This window comes from Chrysochloris asiatica, unplaced genomic scaffold (genome assembly GCF_000296735.1).
Source record: "Chrysochloris asiatica unplaced genomic scaffold, ChrAsi1.0 scaffold00025, whole genome shotgun sequence".
Lineage (NCBI taxonomy): Eukaryota > Metazoa > Chordata > Mammalia > Afrosoricida > Chrysochloridae > Chrysochloris > Chrysochloris asiatica.
The window spans coordinates 10550525-10568697 of NW_006408543.1; the positions used below are offsets into that span (position 1 = coordinate 10550525).

Here is an 18173-nt window from a genome sequence, read left to right on the forward strand (position 1 = left end):
GACTCTGTCCTATGGGGTCAGTAGGAGACGGAACCAACTTGAAAGCAGTAGGTTGGGTTGGGTTGGGTGTTGGCTTTGGCACAATCTTTCCACTTCTTTCACCTGGTGACAAGTGTTCTCTGGGCAGGTGTGTCAGTACTGCAGACTTGTCTTTGTGAAGTTTGCTCTAGCTTACACTATTCACACCCACAACCATGCCAACCAAGAGTCGGCCTCAGACAGACTGCTGACAAGACACAACCTCCCTCTTGGGATAGGCCGGAGGCACTCCCCAACTTAATGACTAAACCAACCTGGAACGCCCATCTTGGAAGCAATGAGAGGAACGAATTGTGAAATGTGCTGCTTTCTTTGAGCTGGGAACGTGCTTTCCCACGGAGTTTATTACATATTTATAGTATTTAGTTTGGTTACTCAAGGAGTCCTGGTGTGGCGCTGTGGGCTAATGCGTCTCAGACTGCAAAGTCGTTTGAACTGCAAGGTCAGTAGTTGAAGCTCACCAGCTGCTCCTTGGACATCGTATACAGGGTCGCTATGGGTCGGAATTGACTTGACAGCACTTAACAACAACAACTCAAGAGAGTAGCTCTGTCCATTAGTAAATTGCTCTTGTTTTCAAACAATATTACTGATTTTTTTTTTTTTTTTTAAGTCTTTCTCAAGTCAGTTAAATACATAAGCCTGAATAGAAGACTTTCTGCCTAAAAAGATTTGGGCCCCATTTCATTACTGTGTTCTATTTTCTTCCTCACATCCAGGATGATATTCAAAACCTTAACAACCTCCACCTCACGGTTTGCCTGGATCAGAAAAGACACTGCTGGTGCAGAAGCAGGGTGCAGAAGGCCCTCACTGAACCAGGCTCTTGTCCTTCAACAGCTGGACAGAGGGTGGGTGTGAGGAGCCTGGGCTGAGGGGCCAAGCAGCGGACTGGAGATGAGGGAGACAGGAAGGGTGAAGCACTTTTACCAAGCAGAAGGTGAGTCTTTCCCTAACCCAACAGCCCTTGGGGCCTCTACTTCTTAAAGGGCCTTCTCACGTTTCTCACCAGCACCATGGTCCTGCAGAATCAGTAGCTTCCCTAAACACCTCCCAAAGTAGGTCCCACAGAGAGGATTTCTCTGGAAAAGAACTACTTTTCAAAGTGCCACATTCAAGAAGCTTGAAAAGAAGCCCACTCTCACCCCTGCTGGAGAGAACAGCCTAGAGAAGATGTTAAGGGAGTTCAAGAGTCCCACAAATTGGAAAAAAAAAAACTGTTTACTTATTTAAACCAAAATTGCCCCAAACTTTCTGGCCCCCAGATCCATTCCTTATATCTATTTACCATCCCGTAGGACTGGGGCCCCAGAGAACATGCTTACTCTGACCACTCTTTGAGGGACATGCTAGGAAATAGCTTTTTCTTCTTGGGGACAGGGAGATGAATAAAGCCACCCAAGAAATTTTTAAAAAGAAAGAACAGAGCTCATGAAAAACATTCCTTTGGAACACTGAGGCAATGGATCGTTGAGCACTGTTGAGCTGCTTCCCTGGGGTTTGTCTTGTGCAGAGGCCAATAAACACCATTCCTGGGCCCACGCCTTGAGAGCTTACCGATTCAGTACTAGACAGCGGAGGAATCCTGTTCTACCACCTGGTGTCGGGTCACTTCTGCCTATGGAATGCTGCAGGTCAATGGTTCTCCTGGAGACATACTTGTTTTTCACAAGTTTGGGAGTAGTGATGGCGGCACAAAAAAATTGTTGTTGTTGCTAAGTGTCGCTGAGTCAGTTCCAACTCCTAGCAACCCAGTATAGGGTTTCCAAGGAGCAACTGGTGAATTGGAACCACCGACCTTGTGGTTAGCAGTCCAGTGCATATACTACGGCGCCACACCAGGACTCCAACAAAGAATTACCTGGCCCAAAATGTCAAGGGTGCCAACGTTGCAAGGCCCTGCATTAGGTGGAACAAACAGGACAGTATTGGGAGTAGGCAGTAATTCTAATATTTGAAGAACCTACCTGAGAAGCCAGTGCTCAAACAGCCATGTGAATTGGACAAGCAAATATCTACTCTTCTCATTTTTAATAGGAAAACCATTTAGCACAGCTGTGAAGCTTATTTTGCTTACTGCAGACAGAAGCCTTCTATGTCACCACAGGCAATTCAGTCAGAACTGAGACAAACATTCAGAAATGCTCATCGTTTGGAGACTGAGGCAGCACTGGAGGCACTCACTCATCTCTGCCAAGAAATCTGGAGGACAACTATCTGGCCAACTGACTGGAAGAGATCCATATGTGTGCCCATTCCAAAGAGAGGTGACCCAATGGAATGCGGAACTCATAGGACAATCTCTTTGACAGCCCATGCGAGTAAAGTTTTACTAAAGGTAGTACAGAAACGGCTACAATCATACATTGACAGAGAACTTCCAGAGGTTCAAGCCGGATTCAGAAGAGGACATGGAACAAGAGATATCATTGCTGATGTCCGATGGATCTTGGCTGAAAGCAGAGAATGCAAGAAAGATGTTTACCTGTGCTTTATTGACTACACAAAGGTTTTTGATTGTGTGGATCATGACAAGCTACGGACAACATTGCAAAGTATGAGTATTCTGGAACACTTAATTGTGCTCATGAGGAATCTGTACCTGGACCAAGAGGCAGTTGTTCTAACAGAACATGGGAACACTGAATGGTTTCAAATTAAGAAAGGTGTGCAACAGGGTTGCATTCTTTCACCATAGTTATTGAACCTGTATGCTGAGCAAATAATCCAAGAAGCTGGGTTCTATGAAGAAAAACATGGCATCAGGATTGGAGGAAGACTCATTAACAACATGCGATATGCAGATGATACCACCTTGCTTGCTGAAAGTGAAGAGGACTTAAAACATTTACTGATGAAGATCAAAGACCACAGCCTTTGGTATAGATTATATCTTTATGTAAAGAAAACAAAAATCCTCACCACTGGACCAATAAACATTCTTATCAATGGAGAAAAGATTGAAGTTGTCAAGGACTTCATACTTCTTGGATCAACTACCAACATTCACGGAAGCAACAATCAAGAAATCAAACGATGTATTGCATTAGGCAAATCTGCTGCACAAGACCTTTTTAAAGTGTTGAAGAGCAAAGATGTCAGCTTGAAGACTAAGGTGTGCCTGACCCAAGCCATGGTATTTTCAATAACCTCATATGCATGCGAAAGCTGGACAGTGAATAAGGAAGACTGTAGAAGAATTGATGCCTTTGAGTTGTGGTGTTGGAGGAGAATACTGAAAGTACCATGGGCTACCAAAAGAACCAACAGATCTGTTTTGGAAGAAGTGCAGCCAGAGTGCTCCTTAGAGGCCAAGATGGCCAGACTTTGTCTCTCATACTTCGGACATATTGTCAGGAGAGACCAGTTGCTGAAGAAGGATATCATATTTGGTAAGGTGGAGGGCCAGAGAAAAAGAGGAAGACCCCCAGTGAGATGGACTGACAAAGTGGCAGCATCAATGGGCTCAAGCGGGCAACAATTGTGAGATTGGCTCAGAATCGGGCAGTGTTTCATTCTGTTGTGCATAGGGTCGCTATGAGTCGGTACTGACTCAATGGCACCTAACAACAACAAGCCTTTGTTCAAATAGCAGTGCTTAATAAAATTCAAAGGAGCTCTGGTAGCGTAGTGTTTACAGAATTGGGTTGCTAACCTCAAGGTCAGCAGTTCAAAACTACCAGCTGCTCTGCGGGAGAACGATGAGGCTTTCTGCTCCCATAAAGATTTACAGCCTCAGAAACCCGACGCAGGATCACTATGTGTCAGAACTGACTTCACAGCACACCACCACTACAACCAATAAAATTCCAATGAGCTCTGCCCGCCTCTTGTAAAAACCATGTGGGGGGAGGGGCATTGGGAAATCCTCCGAGAGGCCGGACAACAACTTCTTTCCTCGGCTGGACGGGCTTGGAATTTTTTTACTGTTCCGGTAGAAACAGAATATACTATGGAATATAGGTGGTCTCTGCTTCAAAAAGTCCCCAAAGGACACACCCATCATAAATAGAATTTCCCAAAACTAGGGGGGAAAAAGTATAATGACCAGGGCTAACTCTCCACGAAATATATAATGATCCATCTGAAATCTCAAAGTTTCATTTTCCTGGGAGGATGATAGGGAAAATAAATGTATCTGACCAATCTAATCCACAGGAAGAAAAGTCTTCAATTAAGGTGAAATGGGAAAGGAACATTAACTAGTACTAGTTCGCGTGCAGAGTCCGGGTGTGGCAGTGTAGGATAATCACTGGACTTATGTGCGGTGCTGTGGGTTAAGGTGCTGGACTGCAATGCTGGTTTGAACCAAAAGGTCGGCGTTTCAAGCTCTCCAGCTGATCCTCAGAAACCCTACACAGGGTCACGATGAGTCGGAACCAACTTGACAGCACTTAACAACAACAAAAACCTCATAGGACGGCTTACTGCAGGGTCAGCAGTTCAAACCCACCAGCCACTCCTTGGAAACCCTTTAGAGAATCACTATGAGTTGGCACAGACAACAAGAACAACCTCTTATCTGTCAGTCAGTCCTACTGTGGTGGCTTGTGTGTTGCTGTGACGCTGGAAGCTATGCCACTGGAATTTTAAATACCAGCAGGGTCACCCATGGTGGACAGGTTTCAGATGAACTTCCAGACTAAGACAGACTAGAAAGAAGGAGAGGTAGAGTACTTCTGAGTGGTTAACCTCCAAAAACCTTACAAATAGCAGTGGAACAGTGTCAGCTATAGTACTAGAAAATGAAAATATTATGAATAGTACACAAACACTGTCAGATATAGGAAGATGAGCCCTTAAGGTTGGAAGGCACTCAAAATGATGGGGGAAGAACTTCCTTCTCAAAGAACACCTGACCGTGATGATGTGAAGGATGTGAAAAGCGTTCTGGATATCATTTCCTGATAGGCGCAATTCAAAATGAGAGATAGCTGCAAACATCCGCTGATCGGAATATGAAATGTATGAAATATGAATCTAGGGAAATTAGGAGACGTCAAAATGAAATTAAATGCATAAAGATTGATATTCTAGGCATTAGTGAGCTGAAATGTACTTGGATTAGTCATTCTGAAGCTGAAAATCATATGGTTTTGTATGTCGGAAAGAACAAATTCAAGAGGCATGGTATAGCATTCATCATCAAAAAGAACATTTAAAGATCTATCTTGAAGTACAGTGCTGTCTATGATAGGATATTATTCAAACACATACAAGGAAGATCAGTTAATACCACTATAAATCAAACTTATACACCAACCACTAAAACCAGTGATGATGTAATTGAAGAATTCAACCAACTTCTTCAGTCTGAAATTGATCAAACATGTAATCAAGATGTACTGACAATTACTGGCGTGGAATGTGAAGGTTAGAAACAAAGAGGAAGGCTCTGTAGTTAGGAAGTATGGCCTTGGTGATAGAAATGATATCGGAGATCCCATGATAGAATTTTGCAAGACCAATGACTTATTCATTGCAAATACCACGTTTCAACAACATAAAAAGTGACTACACACATGAACCTCATCAGATGGAAAGCACAGAAATCAAATTGACTACATCTGTGGGAAAAGACAGTGGAAAAACTCAACATCATCAGCCAAACAAGGCCAGGGCTGACTGTGGAACAGACCTTCAGTTCCTCATAAGCAAATTCAGACTGAACCTAAAGAAAATTAAAACAAGTTCACCGGAGCCAAAAAATCACCTTGAACATATCCCACCTGAATTCAGAGACTATCTCAAGAAAAGGTCTGATGCATTAGACAGTAATGACCAAAAACCAGAAGCGCTACTGGATGACATCAAGAACATCATACAAGAAGACAGCAAAATGTCATTTAAAAGCCAGGAAAGAAACTGATGATATGTAGAAGGGATTGCAATCATTGCAATGAAGCAAAATATGATTTGTTGAATGTAAAACTGATGATCTGCTCTGTAAACCGTCATTCAATTCATAATAAAAAGTTAAGGAAAAAAAAAAAGACAAGAAAGGAAAAAAAAGACCAAAAACGGACGTCAGAAGAAGCTAAAACTTGTTCTTCAGCATTGAGGTACTAAAGCAAATGGAAGACATGAGGAAGTAAAATTTCTGAATAAAATATTTCAAAGGGCTGCTTGAGATGACAAAGGTGAAGTAATTTAATGAAATGTGTAAAGACCTGGAGTTAGAAAACACCAAAGGAAAAAATACACTCAGCATTACTTAAGTAGAAAGAACGGAAGAAAAAATTCAAGCCTCCACTTGAAATACTGAAGGATTCTATGGGAGTTCTGGTGTGGCACTGTAGGATAAGCACTGGACCACAAGGTTGGTTTGAATCGCCAGGCTGGGGTTCAAATTCACCAGCTGCTCCTCGAATACCCTGTACAAAGGGCAAAATATTGAATGATACCGAAAGCATCAAAAGAAGCTGAAAGGAATACAAGTCACTGTACCAAAAATAAATGTTCAGTGTTCAACCATTTCAAGAGGTAGCATATGATCAAGAACTGATGGTACTTCAGAGAAGAAAGTCCAAATGACACTGAAGGCATTGGTGAAAAGTAAGATCCCAAGAATCAGAGTCCCGGTGTGTCGCTGTGGGTTAATGCGCTGGACTACAAAGTCTGTTTGAACCACAAGATTGGTGGTTCAAGCTCACCAGCTGCTCCTCAGAAACCCTATACAGGGTTGCTATGGGTTGGACAGCACTTGTAACAACCAACAACAAGAATTGACAGATAACAAATTGAAATCTTTCAAAAAACAGATGGAGCCGTAGAATCACTCGCTCATCTGTGCCAAGAAATTTAGAAGACAGCTACCTGGCCAACTGATTGGAAGAGATTCATATTTGTACCCATTCCAAAGAGAGATGACCCAACTGAACATGGAAATCACCGACAAATATCATCAATATCACATGCAAGTAAAATGTTGCTAAAGATAACTAAAAAAAGGGCTTCAACAGAAGACACTGATAGGGAACTGTCAGCAATTCAAACCAGATTAAGAAGAAGTTGTGGTACAAGAGGTATCATTGCTAATGTTGGATAAATATTAGCTGAAAGCAGAGAATACCAGAAAAAAATGCTTACTTGTATTTCAGTGAGTATGCAAAAGCTTTTTTTTTAAAAAAAAAAAAAACGCTTTTATTGTGAATTGAGTGATAGTTTACATGGGAAAACATCGGTTTTGCAATCATCCCATCGTATTTTGTTTCCTAGCAATGCTTATAATCGCCTCCATATGCAAAGGCTTTTGACTATGTGGATAACATATGCTATGGAATGGATATTCCAGAACACTTAACTGTGCTCATAAAGAACCTGTACATAGACCAAGAGGCAGTCACTCAGACAGAATAAGGGAACACTGAGTGGTTTAAAATCAGGAAAGGTGTGCGCCAGAGCTGTATCCTTTCACCCTACTTATTCAATCTGTATGCTGAGCAAATAATCCAAGAAAGTGGATTATATGAAGAATGAGGCATCAGGATTAGAGGAAGACTTTTTAATAACCTATGATATGCAGATGATATAATCTTGCTTGCTGAAAGAGAAGAGGACTTAAATTATACACTGAAGAAGATTAAAGAGCACAGCCTTCAATATGGATTGCACAGTGTTTCACTCTGCTGTGCACAGGGTCACTCTGAGTCAGAAACCAGTTTGAGGGCACCTAACAACATCAGCAAGGAACCTTGTGTGACACTGTAGGATAAGCACCACACTGCAAGATCAGGGATTCAAACCCACCAGACCACTCTTTGGAAATCCAATACCAGGTCTCTATGAGTAGGAACCAACTCTATGGCACTTAACAACAACAAAAGAGACTTGTGGTTCTGTGGGGTAAACACTAGATTGCTAACCACAAGGTTGGCAGCTGAAAACCACCAGCTGTTCCATAGGAGAAAGGTGAGGTCATCTGCTCCCGTAAGCATTTCTCGTCTTGGAAACCCTAGAAATAGGTTATTATGAGTTGGAAGGGGTCCTGTTATGGCCATGCAGGATCAGCACTGGACTGCTAACCACAAGGTTGGTGGTTCAAACACACCAGCCACTGCTTGGAAACCCTAAACAGAGTGTCTGCGAGTGAGACCCAACTCCATGGCGCTTAACAACAAGAGTTGGAAAGATAAACACTGGATTGATAACCTCAAGGTTGGTGATTCAAACCTACCAGCCACTCCTTGGAAACTCTATACAGGGTTGTTATGAGTTGGAATCAATTCGACAACACCTAACAACAACTAATAATCTGATTAATATCCAATGGTATAGATGTGCCATAAGGTTATCATGCACCCCACTATTTCATTTTACTCCTGGCTTTCTACTACTATGAATGATGATGTAATAAATATCATGTTGCAGGGAGAAAGAGGAACTGACTCCCCCACAAAGACAATTCCAGGCTCAGATGATTTCACTGGTGAAAACTTGAAAGCATGTAAGGAAAAAATAATCAAATACAAACTTTTCCTGAAAACAGAGGAGGAATGACCACGAAAGCCTGCCAACAATCCTCTCCATGCACAAATTAAAAAAAAAAAATACTAAGACTGATTTGTTGGTAAGTGCCGTCGAGTTGGTTCTGACCCACAGCGACCCAGTACAGGGTTTCTGAGGAGCAGCTGGTGAGCTTGAACCGCTGACCTTGCAGTCCACTCTGACTTTGCAGTCCAGCACATTAACCCACAGCGCCACACCAGGAATGACCACCAAAGCCTGCCAAGGATCCTCTCCATGCACAAATTTAAAAAAAAAATAATAACACTGATTTAATGGTCTTTTATTTTGAAATAAAAAAATACTCTAGGTTTCAGAAAGAAAACTACACGTTCTAACTAAAACTTACAAAGAATATAAATTGTTTCTTAAACACAGCACCTGATGACATACACACTATAGAAGGCTATCACCTACTGGACATTTCCCGTGTGCCCACACCTGGCCAGCGACCTCATATTCAGTTCTCGCTTCAGTCCTCATAGACCACCATTCAGGGGGATGGACACTTTCAACATGTCTGACGGCTGGCTTACTTCCCCACCAAGAAACCCAGTTAGCCCCACATTCTCCAGGAACGGCTCTAGATATTAAACCCACTCTTCAAAGTACTGTCAGCTGAAACATGCTAAATCTTTTTTCTGAAAACGTTCCTATATGTGTTCTAGAAATCTCTCCTTCCTGAAGGCACCCTGTGAACAGTCCAATCCCTCCTTGGGGCTGTACTGCTCCCAAAACAGCAATAACTCCAACAGCCCCACAAGTCTGAAGCAACTTGTCCAGAGCACAGCTCCACACTATTTTTCCTAACTCTTTTATCTCTTCACCAAGAGGCAGGCCCTTCTGCTATCTAAAAGGACATCTTCCCCTGAACCATTCAGTGAGACCCTGATAAGGATCCCAGGCACTCTCCCCATCCCCACCGGAGGCGCACAGGCAGTGCCCTCTGCTGCTCTAAGCAAGTCCTTTATTATCAGCTACTTGGGGTTTAAGGAGCTCTGGTAGTGTAGTGGCTACGAATTGGGCTGCAAACCTTAAGGTCAGCTGTTCGAAACTACCAGCCGCTTTGCGGGAGAAAGATGAGGTTTTCTGCTTCCGTAAAGATTTAGACACAGGTTCATCAGTACACTGGGCATGGAATTCGGCCATGATTCCTTTAAAGATAAAGACACAGTGGGAAGAAAAGAGAAAGAATGCCAAACATACAGAGGAAGAAGTAATAGAGGAAGAGCAGGGAGCCCAGTAATGTCAGAGTTCTTCATGCCAAGTAGCTCTGGTAGCGTAGTGGTTACGAATCGGGCTGCGAACCTTAAGGACAGCAGTTTGAAACTACCAGCCGCTCCGCGGGAGAGAGATGAGGTGTTCTGCTCCCGTAAAGATTTACAGCCTCGAAAACCCTGTACAGGGTCGCTATGGGTCGGAACCGACTCAATGGCACATAACAACAACAACAATGCTTTGGGCAGTGAAGACCAGGGATTTGGCCTCAGTGGACTCAAGATTAAAATCTGCTGCTGCCACCTACTGGTCTAGAGTTGGTTCACAGCTCTCAGCGTCTGCCTCCCATCTCCTCAGAACCCAACTGGGACAGCAGGAAGATGAAGCCATGGTTTCTGCTGTTCGTTCATGTCTGTCTGTCTCCTTGGGTCTCCTCAGAATGCCCACGCTACTGGGACGTCAGGAGGATGAAGCTACGCTCTTTGACATGATTAAACTCTTCTATACTTGTTTTCTGATCTCAGAAACAATTTCCCATACTAAGAGTTTGAAATCAAGATTTATACTGCAAAACACTGACTCCCCATCAATGTGGAGGAATTACTATATTTATTCAAATTTTTTCTTTAGCTACTAAGAGGTATCCATTCCTTTGATATTAAATATATATATATAATTAAAAGACAACCAACTCTCGACTCTGTCCTCTTATACTGAAAAGTTTAACAGCTATAATGATGACAACATTCATTTTGATGGAGTTCCCCACTCACAGCCAGTTTGACTCTTTAGTATGCTGTGTGTAAGAAGCAGACACACCCCAATTTTAAGAGACTGCCCTGAAGGAAAGTCACAACTGCCCGCCAGACGGGTAAGCAAGAGCCACCATTCCTCTTCCCACGACCATCAATTAATCACTCCTAGAGAATCAGTGTTCTCCATCCTTACCTGGAAGTTATTTCTCAATGTAGGATCAGCACTGAACTACGAACCACAAGATTGGCGGTTCAAACCCACCAGCTGCTCCTTGGAACAGGGGCAGCACTTAACAACAAGTATAGTGCTAGCTTCCCAGCGGAATTACTTTTAACCACCAGGCCCTGTAATATAGTTAGACTAAAGCTTCATTTATAAAAACCCCACAAACAAAATTTTCAGGAACACAGAGGCTGTTTAAAGTGAGGCAGACAGTTTACATTTGTGTGTGTGTGTGTGACCATTCATCATTGATAGTACTATAAACTTGGACAGAAGTCAAGTCCAGTATGGCAAATAGAACATTAGCCCCAAATCCCCATTTCCCAAAGGAATCTGGTCGTATCTTGTTATCAGGATGTGAACACCACTTTCCCCTGGAGATGAATCTAACACCCAGTGTCATGCCCTCCGCCTCCTCCTCCGGCTGCCTACCTTCCAAAGTGCTGCTTCATCTGCTTACATGCATAGTAGTTTCCATCTTTCAGGCTCTGCATCTTCACAACCTCGGAGAACGTTCCCTCTCCTATCTTGCCAATTGTTTTATAGTCTAGAAATAGCAATAACACATAGTAAAATGTTATTTATGAATAGACTTGGTATCACTTCCATAAAACACATTTGCGTCTGTAAGATAATCTAATAACAATACAGGTAGTCCCTGATTTGCGGCATATTAGAGTTATGGCAAACTGCACTCCCAACTGTCTGGGCTCTTTTGTACATACATCTTATCGTTAGTAATAAGGAGCTCTGGTAGCATAGTGGTTACGAATTGGGCTGCTAAGCTCAAAGTCAGCAGTTCGAAACTACCAGCTGTTCTGTGGGAGAAAGATGAGGCTTTCTGCTCCCATACAAATTTATAGCTTTGGAAGTCCTGTACAGGTCACTATGAGTCAGAACCGACTCCACAGCACATAACTACCACCACCGTTAGTAACATACATGGCAGATAGCAGCACACAAGTTTCCTATGTTATAATTCTCAGGTGTTTACTCTGAAACGATGTCCAAAGATGGGATTTGTAAAAGTATTGAAAATTGAAGGTGTAATAATGTAAACTAAAAAAAAAAGATATTGACTTGTGTCAGAACCAATTCATGTTGGAGTTTTCAGAAAAGGAGTCCTATTGTAAATTGGGGAGTACCTTAAGGATTATTTCTCCTATTTTTCATAAAGTTTAGTGTTCCCTTCATTTTAGGAGACAGTGAAGTGTTGGACTATGTGTTGGCAACAAAGTCTCATTTCCTCCAGGTCTGCATGCCTCTTCATCACCTTGTACAGAACGGGAGGAACATGTGGAAATTGCATTGCCCAGAACCTTCGTCAGCCACCCCATCAACCTGAGGAAGCAGAGGAACGTAGAGACCAGAGCTGCAAGGGCAGAGATTCGGTCTTTCGATGTTGTTGGTAAGTGCTGTCGAGTCAGTTCTGACTCACTGCGACCCTGTAGGTTTCCAAGGAGTGGCTGGTGGAATTGAACCACCAACCTTGTGCTTAGCAGTCTAGTACTGATCCTACAGTGCCACACCAGATTCTGACACTCTCCCTGTGATGCTACAGATGGCCCACGTGACTGGTGGCAGTTCCTGGAATTCTTGTATTTCTTGATTTTCTGGAAGGTCTGCTACTACGGTCACCACCCCAGGCTGGAGATGGCTTTGTAAGCCTCTGATTGCCTCTGTTAAATTCTTCCTGCTTTCCATACCTGGAGTGGTTTCTGATACAGAAATGAGCCCCCTGAACAAGGGTGTTGCTGTGTACAAAAACCTAGTGTGGCTCAGTGGAGTCCTGGTGTGGCGCTGCAGGATAACACACTGGACTGCAAGGTCAGTTTGAACCGCAGGGTTGGCAGTTCAAACCCACCAGCCGCTCCTAGGAAACCCTATACAGGGTTGCTATAAGTCAAAAATGACTCAGTGGCACTTAACCACAACAACAAAGTGACTGAGTGGGTTGATTACAACTGACTGCCGTTAGCAAGGTAGTCCAAGAAAAAGAAAAGGTCGGGCAAGAATTGCTACTTTCCAAACAGAAATAGAAAGGAATGAGAAATCCAGAGAGCAAATGTCTCACCAAGTCGGAAAAGTTTTTGGAGCACAAATATGAGAAGGATGCTGGTTGTGTAAGTAATAGTGATGCTTAGGACAGGGGAGAGTCCCATAGGGTTTCCTAGGCTGAACTCTCTTGAGAAGCAGATTGCCAGGTTTATGTGCTCCTGCTGAGCCGCTGGTGGGTTCGAACCATGGACCTTATGGTTAGCAGCTGAGTGTGTAGCCATTGCACCACCAGGCTCCTTAATACAAGGATGTTGCTGTTGTTAAGTACCTTCGAGTCTGTTCTGACTCATAATGACCCTGTGTAGGGTTTTGGAGGAAAGGCTGGTGAACTTGAACCTCTGACTTTGCAGTTAAACTAACCTTGTGGTCCACTGCATTATCCCACGGGACCACCCCAGGACTCCAATAGGATGATGCTTTTGTGATTTGTCGGGAAGTGCCGTCCAAGATAAGACTGAGGAAAGTCTCAGCAGAGAGCAGCCTACGGGACAAATGACAGTCTGACAGCAAAGATCCTGTGGAGGTGGCGTGTTCCCGTCACTTGTTTCAGATCCTCAAGACAGTGGCTTCCAAGTGGGGCCAGACAAGCACAAGGGGAAAGGCTACAAGGGGAAAGAGGCAGGCCTGAGAGCCTATCTAGAAAATAACTTGAGTTTGGTGATTAGCACATGGGACTGGCTAGCGACAACTGCCTGTGGACTGCCTCCAAGCCTGAACTACTCAAGTCCCTCCTCTACTTTTGGGCCTTGAAGCTGGTCAGCAAATAGCTGGCTTCGACACCATGTGGCTCACAGGAGTATAGCCACCTAATACTCCTGTGAGTGCCCACTTCGAATTCTGCTTTGAATAAATAAACATACCATGGATACATTTTAAAAATCGTAATAAAGTCCTTATGTGTTACCAAGATATACTGAAGTACTTCCAGGTGACATGACATGATGTTGAAGATTTGCTTTAAAATACTCCTATACAGTCCCACTGGAGTTCCTGGTGTGGTGCTGTGGGTTAATGCACGGGACTGCAAAGTCAGTTTGAACCACAAGGTCGGCAGTTCAAGGTCACCAGCTGCTCCTCAGAAACCCTATACAGGGTCACTATGAGTCAGAACTGACTCAACGGCACATAACAACAAACAAGAACAACATATATTCCCACTAGACTGCCCAGGTTGATTTGAACCTCACGGTGGCAGTTCAAATCCACCAGCCTCTCCTCTGAAACCCTAGGCAGGGTTGCTAAAAGTTGGAGCCAACTCGACAACACTTAACAGCAACAACACTACATTATACTTGCTGAAAGTATTTAATGGGATATTCTTTCTGGAAGGCAATCTGAAAATACGTATTAAATCCTTAAAACCTGCCTATCTTCTTTGACCTGACAATTCTAGTACTAGAATTTATCCTGTAAAAAAACACTTGCTGAAATGTATATGAGAATGTTTGGCATAGCATTATTTAATAAGGAAAACCTGGTAACCCAAATACCCACTAATAAACTTACGCCCAAATCACAAGAAGATTTTTTTAAGTGCCCACCAATGAACAATTAGGTAAATCAACACAAAAAAACTCTGCTAGGTCGCTATATAACAGCAACGAGCATTTTACAAAAGGAAATTATGAAAATAATTCCATAACAAATAACATCTAAAAGAATAAAATACTGAGTAATAAATTTAACGAGGGAAGTAAAAATCATATACAATAAAAAGTATAAAACATTACTGACGGAAATTAAAGAACATCTGCTTACGAATTGGGCTGCGAACTGCAAGGTCAGCAGTTTGAAACTACCAGCTGCTCCACGGGAGAAAGAGGAGGCTTTCTGCTCCCGTAAAGATTTACAGCCTCGGAAACCCTGTTCAGGGTCGCTCTGGGTGGGAGCTGACTGAACGGCACTTAACAACAACAATAAACAGATGGAAAGCCCTTTTGTGCTCATGGATTATAAGACTTAATATTGCTAAAATGTCAACCCAATGTAAAAAGATTTATAGATTCAAAACAATCCCGATCAACATTTCTACCACCCTTATCATAGAAATGGAAAAACCAATCCTCAAATTTAAATGGAAGTACAAGGGATTCTAAGAGCCCAAGTAACCTTGAAAAAGAACAAAATGGGAAGACACACTCCCCAATTTTAAAATGTATTTGAAACTACAGTAATCAGAACCGTCTGGGACTGGTATCAAGATAAGACACATAGATCAATGGACTAGAATTGAGAATTCAGATATAATCTGCGCATCTCTGGGCAGCTGATTTTTGACACAGTGCTAAATCTATTCAATGGGAAAGCCAGTCCTTTTAAAAAGTGGAGCTGGGTCTATTGGAGCTCCTCGTGCAAAGAATGTAGGCAACCCCACACTTCACACTATATATGAACATTAACTCAACAGGGATCAAGGACTGAAATGCAAAAACTAAAGTCATAAAGTTCTTTAGAAAACAAACATAGACATAATTCCTCAAGACCGAGCTGTCAACCTAGATTAGCTGCGATAACAAAAGACAAGAGAGATGAATTGGGCTTCATCAAAATTAAAGCCTTTTGGACAACAAAGAACTCTACAGAATGGGAGAAAATATTTTGGAACCATATATCTGATATGGGCTTAAAATCCAGAATAAATAAAGAACAAACTCAATAATACAAACAAGCCAATCAAAAATTGAGTAAAGGACTTGAATAGGCAATTTCACCAAAGAAGATAAACAAATGGTCAATAAGAACATGAAAAGATACTCAAATTCATTGCTGCTGCTATGTGCCATGGAATTGGTTCTAACCCATACTGACCCTGTATAAGTTTTCCAGGGCAGTCCAGTTCTTATCCTACAGCACCACACCAGGACTCAATTATACACAGGGACCTCACCAGGAACCAAATGGACTACACTTGGGGGAAAGAACTGGGGAAAGCCTCAATATCCTCAGCTAAAACAAGGCCAGTGAAGACTGTGGAACAGGCCATCAATTTTTCATGGCTGAAACTGACAAAATAATAATAATAATAAGACAACTACACAGGAATCAAAATATGACCTTTAACATTTGTTGTTATTGTTAGGTGCCATCGAGTTGGTACCAACTCAGAGTGACCCTATGCAGAACGAAACACTGCCCAGTCCTGAACCAACCTAACCATCATTGCTAAGCTTGAGTCCACTAATGCTGCCACTGTGCCAATCCATCTCGTTGGGGGTGGGGAGGGTCTTCCTCTTTTTTTCCAACCCTCCACTATAATTCATAAGGTTTTCAGTGACTAAATATCAGAAGTAGTTCGTCTCTCCTTCTTCCTAGTCTGTCTTTGTCTAGAAGTTCATCTAAAATCTGTCCACCATGGGTGACCCTGCTGGCATTTAAATACCAGTGGCATAGCTTTCAGAATCACAGCAACTCACAAGCGACAGACTGACGGACAAGTGGTGGACCTTTAACATATCCCACCTGAATTTAGAGGTCATCTGTAGAAGAGATTTACAGTAATGGCTGAAGACCACAAGAGCTGTGGGACGACATCAAGAACATCATAGAAGAGGAAAACAAAATGACACCTAAAAGACAAGAAAGAAATTAAAGACCCACATGTATGTCAGAAGAGACTCTGAAACTTGTTCTCCAGGATACAGATGCTAAAGCAAATGGAAAAAATGAGGAAGTAAAAGAGCTGAACAGAACATCGGAAAGGACAGCTGAAGGAGACAAAGTTAAAATATTATATTAAAAGATGCAAAGACCTGGAATTTGAAAGCCAAAAAGGGAGAACATGTTCAGCATCTGTCAGACTGAAAGAGTTGAAGAGTATTAAAGGATTTATGGGCAAAATATTGAATGATGCAGAAAGCATCAAAAACACCACACATGGTTGAATCTGGAGAACACTATGCTGAATGAAATGAGTCAATCACAAAAGGACAAATATTGTATGAGACCAATGTTGTAAAAAGTTTAAAGGTTTTTTGTTTTGTGTTTTTTTGATAAAAGAAACAATCTATGAAGGTTACAGGGGGGAGGGAAAATATTCATGGGCTAGCGGGTAGACACATGTTAACATGGGTGACAGGGCAGGCAATACAAAACAAGAGGGTGGTAAGCAGAGGAGAAATGAAGACAGTGAGAGACACAGGGAGGAATGCAATGGATAAAGTGAAGAAAGGTGAATACTGTTGACTGTTGGTACATGGAGGGGATTAAACCTTGTAATGAAGCAGAGCAGCTTTATTTTTCACCAATACAACTTAGACTTTTGCGTTCAATACCGTCGGTTCTTGATCATGTGATAGATATCTCTTGAAATGGTTGAACATCGACCATTTCTTTTTGTTACAATGGCTATGAATTCCTTCCACCTTTGATGCTTTCTGCAGAATTCAATATATTACCCATTTGTTGTTGTTGTTAAGTGCCCTCAAGTCAGTTCCGATTCATAACAACCCTATATAGGGTTTCCAAGGAGTGGCTGGTGAGTTTGAACAGCTGACCTCGTGGTTCAAAACAATCTTGCGGTCCAGTGCTTTATCCCACAGTGTCACACCACGACTCCATTTTGCCCCCAGACCCTTCAATACTGCAAGTTGTTTTCTTCAGTTCTCTCAGCTTAAGAGATGCTGAGTGTTTCTTCCTGTTCGGTTTTCTTACTCCAGGTCTTTGCACATTTCATTATAATACTCGACTTTGTCTCTCAAGCTGCCCTTGGACATTTCCTATTCGGCTCCCTTCCTTCCTTTTCTCCCATTTTCTTTAGCATCGCTAGGCTGGAGAACACCTCATAGCTTGATGTCACCTCACAGCTCTTTGGCCATTAGGGTCTCAAATCTTCTCTTGAAATGGTCTCTAAATTCAGGTGATATATATATATTTTTTTTTTTGGTTCTCGTGGGGTTGTTTTTTCTTCGGCTGCAGCCTGACTTACATATGAGCAATTGATGCTCTGTTCCACGGTCTGCCCCTGACCTTGTTTGGGGGATAACACAGAATGTTTCTGCTGTTTCCCCAAATACAGTCAACTTGATCTCTGTGTGTTTCTTCTGGTGAGGTCCATGTGTGTTTAGCCAAACTTTTATGTTACTTAAAAAAGGTATTTGCAATGAACAAGTCATTGGGCTTGCAAAATTTGATTATCTGGTCTCAAGCATCATATCTATCACCAAGGTCATATTTTTCAACTATTGATCCTTCATCTGTTTCCAACATTTGCATTCCAATCACTGGTAATTATCAATACATTTCAATAGTATGTTTGATCAATTTCAGATTAAAGAAGTTGGTAAAACTCTTCAATTTCATCATCACTGGATGTAGTGGTTGGTGCACAAATGTGAGTAATAGTGGTTAATATTAATTGGCCTTCCTTATTGGCCTGT

At 42.3% G+C, this 18173-nt stretch overlaps 1 protein-coding gene across 1 annotated transcript in view; it reads right to left on the reverse strand.

Moving 5' to 3' along the window:
• The window catches only part of MOK (MOK protein kinase), a 53299-nt gene that overhangs the window by 25419 nt on the left and 9707 nt on the right, over positions 1-18173 (reverse strand). The window contains exon 2 of the mRNA XM_006839612.1: positions 11173-11287. Within this exon, the coding sequence (XP_006839675.1) occupies positions 11173-11287 (115 nt within the window). The remainder of the gene's footprint in view (positions 1-11172; positions 11288-18173) is intronic.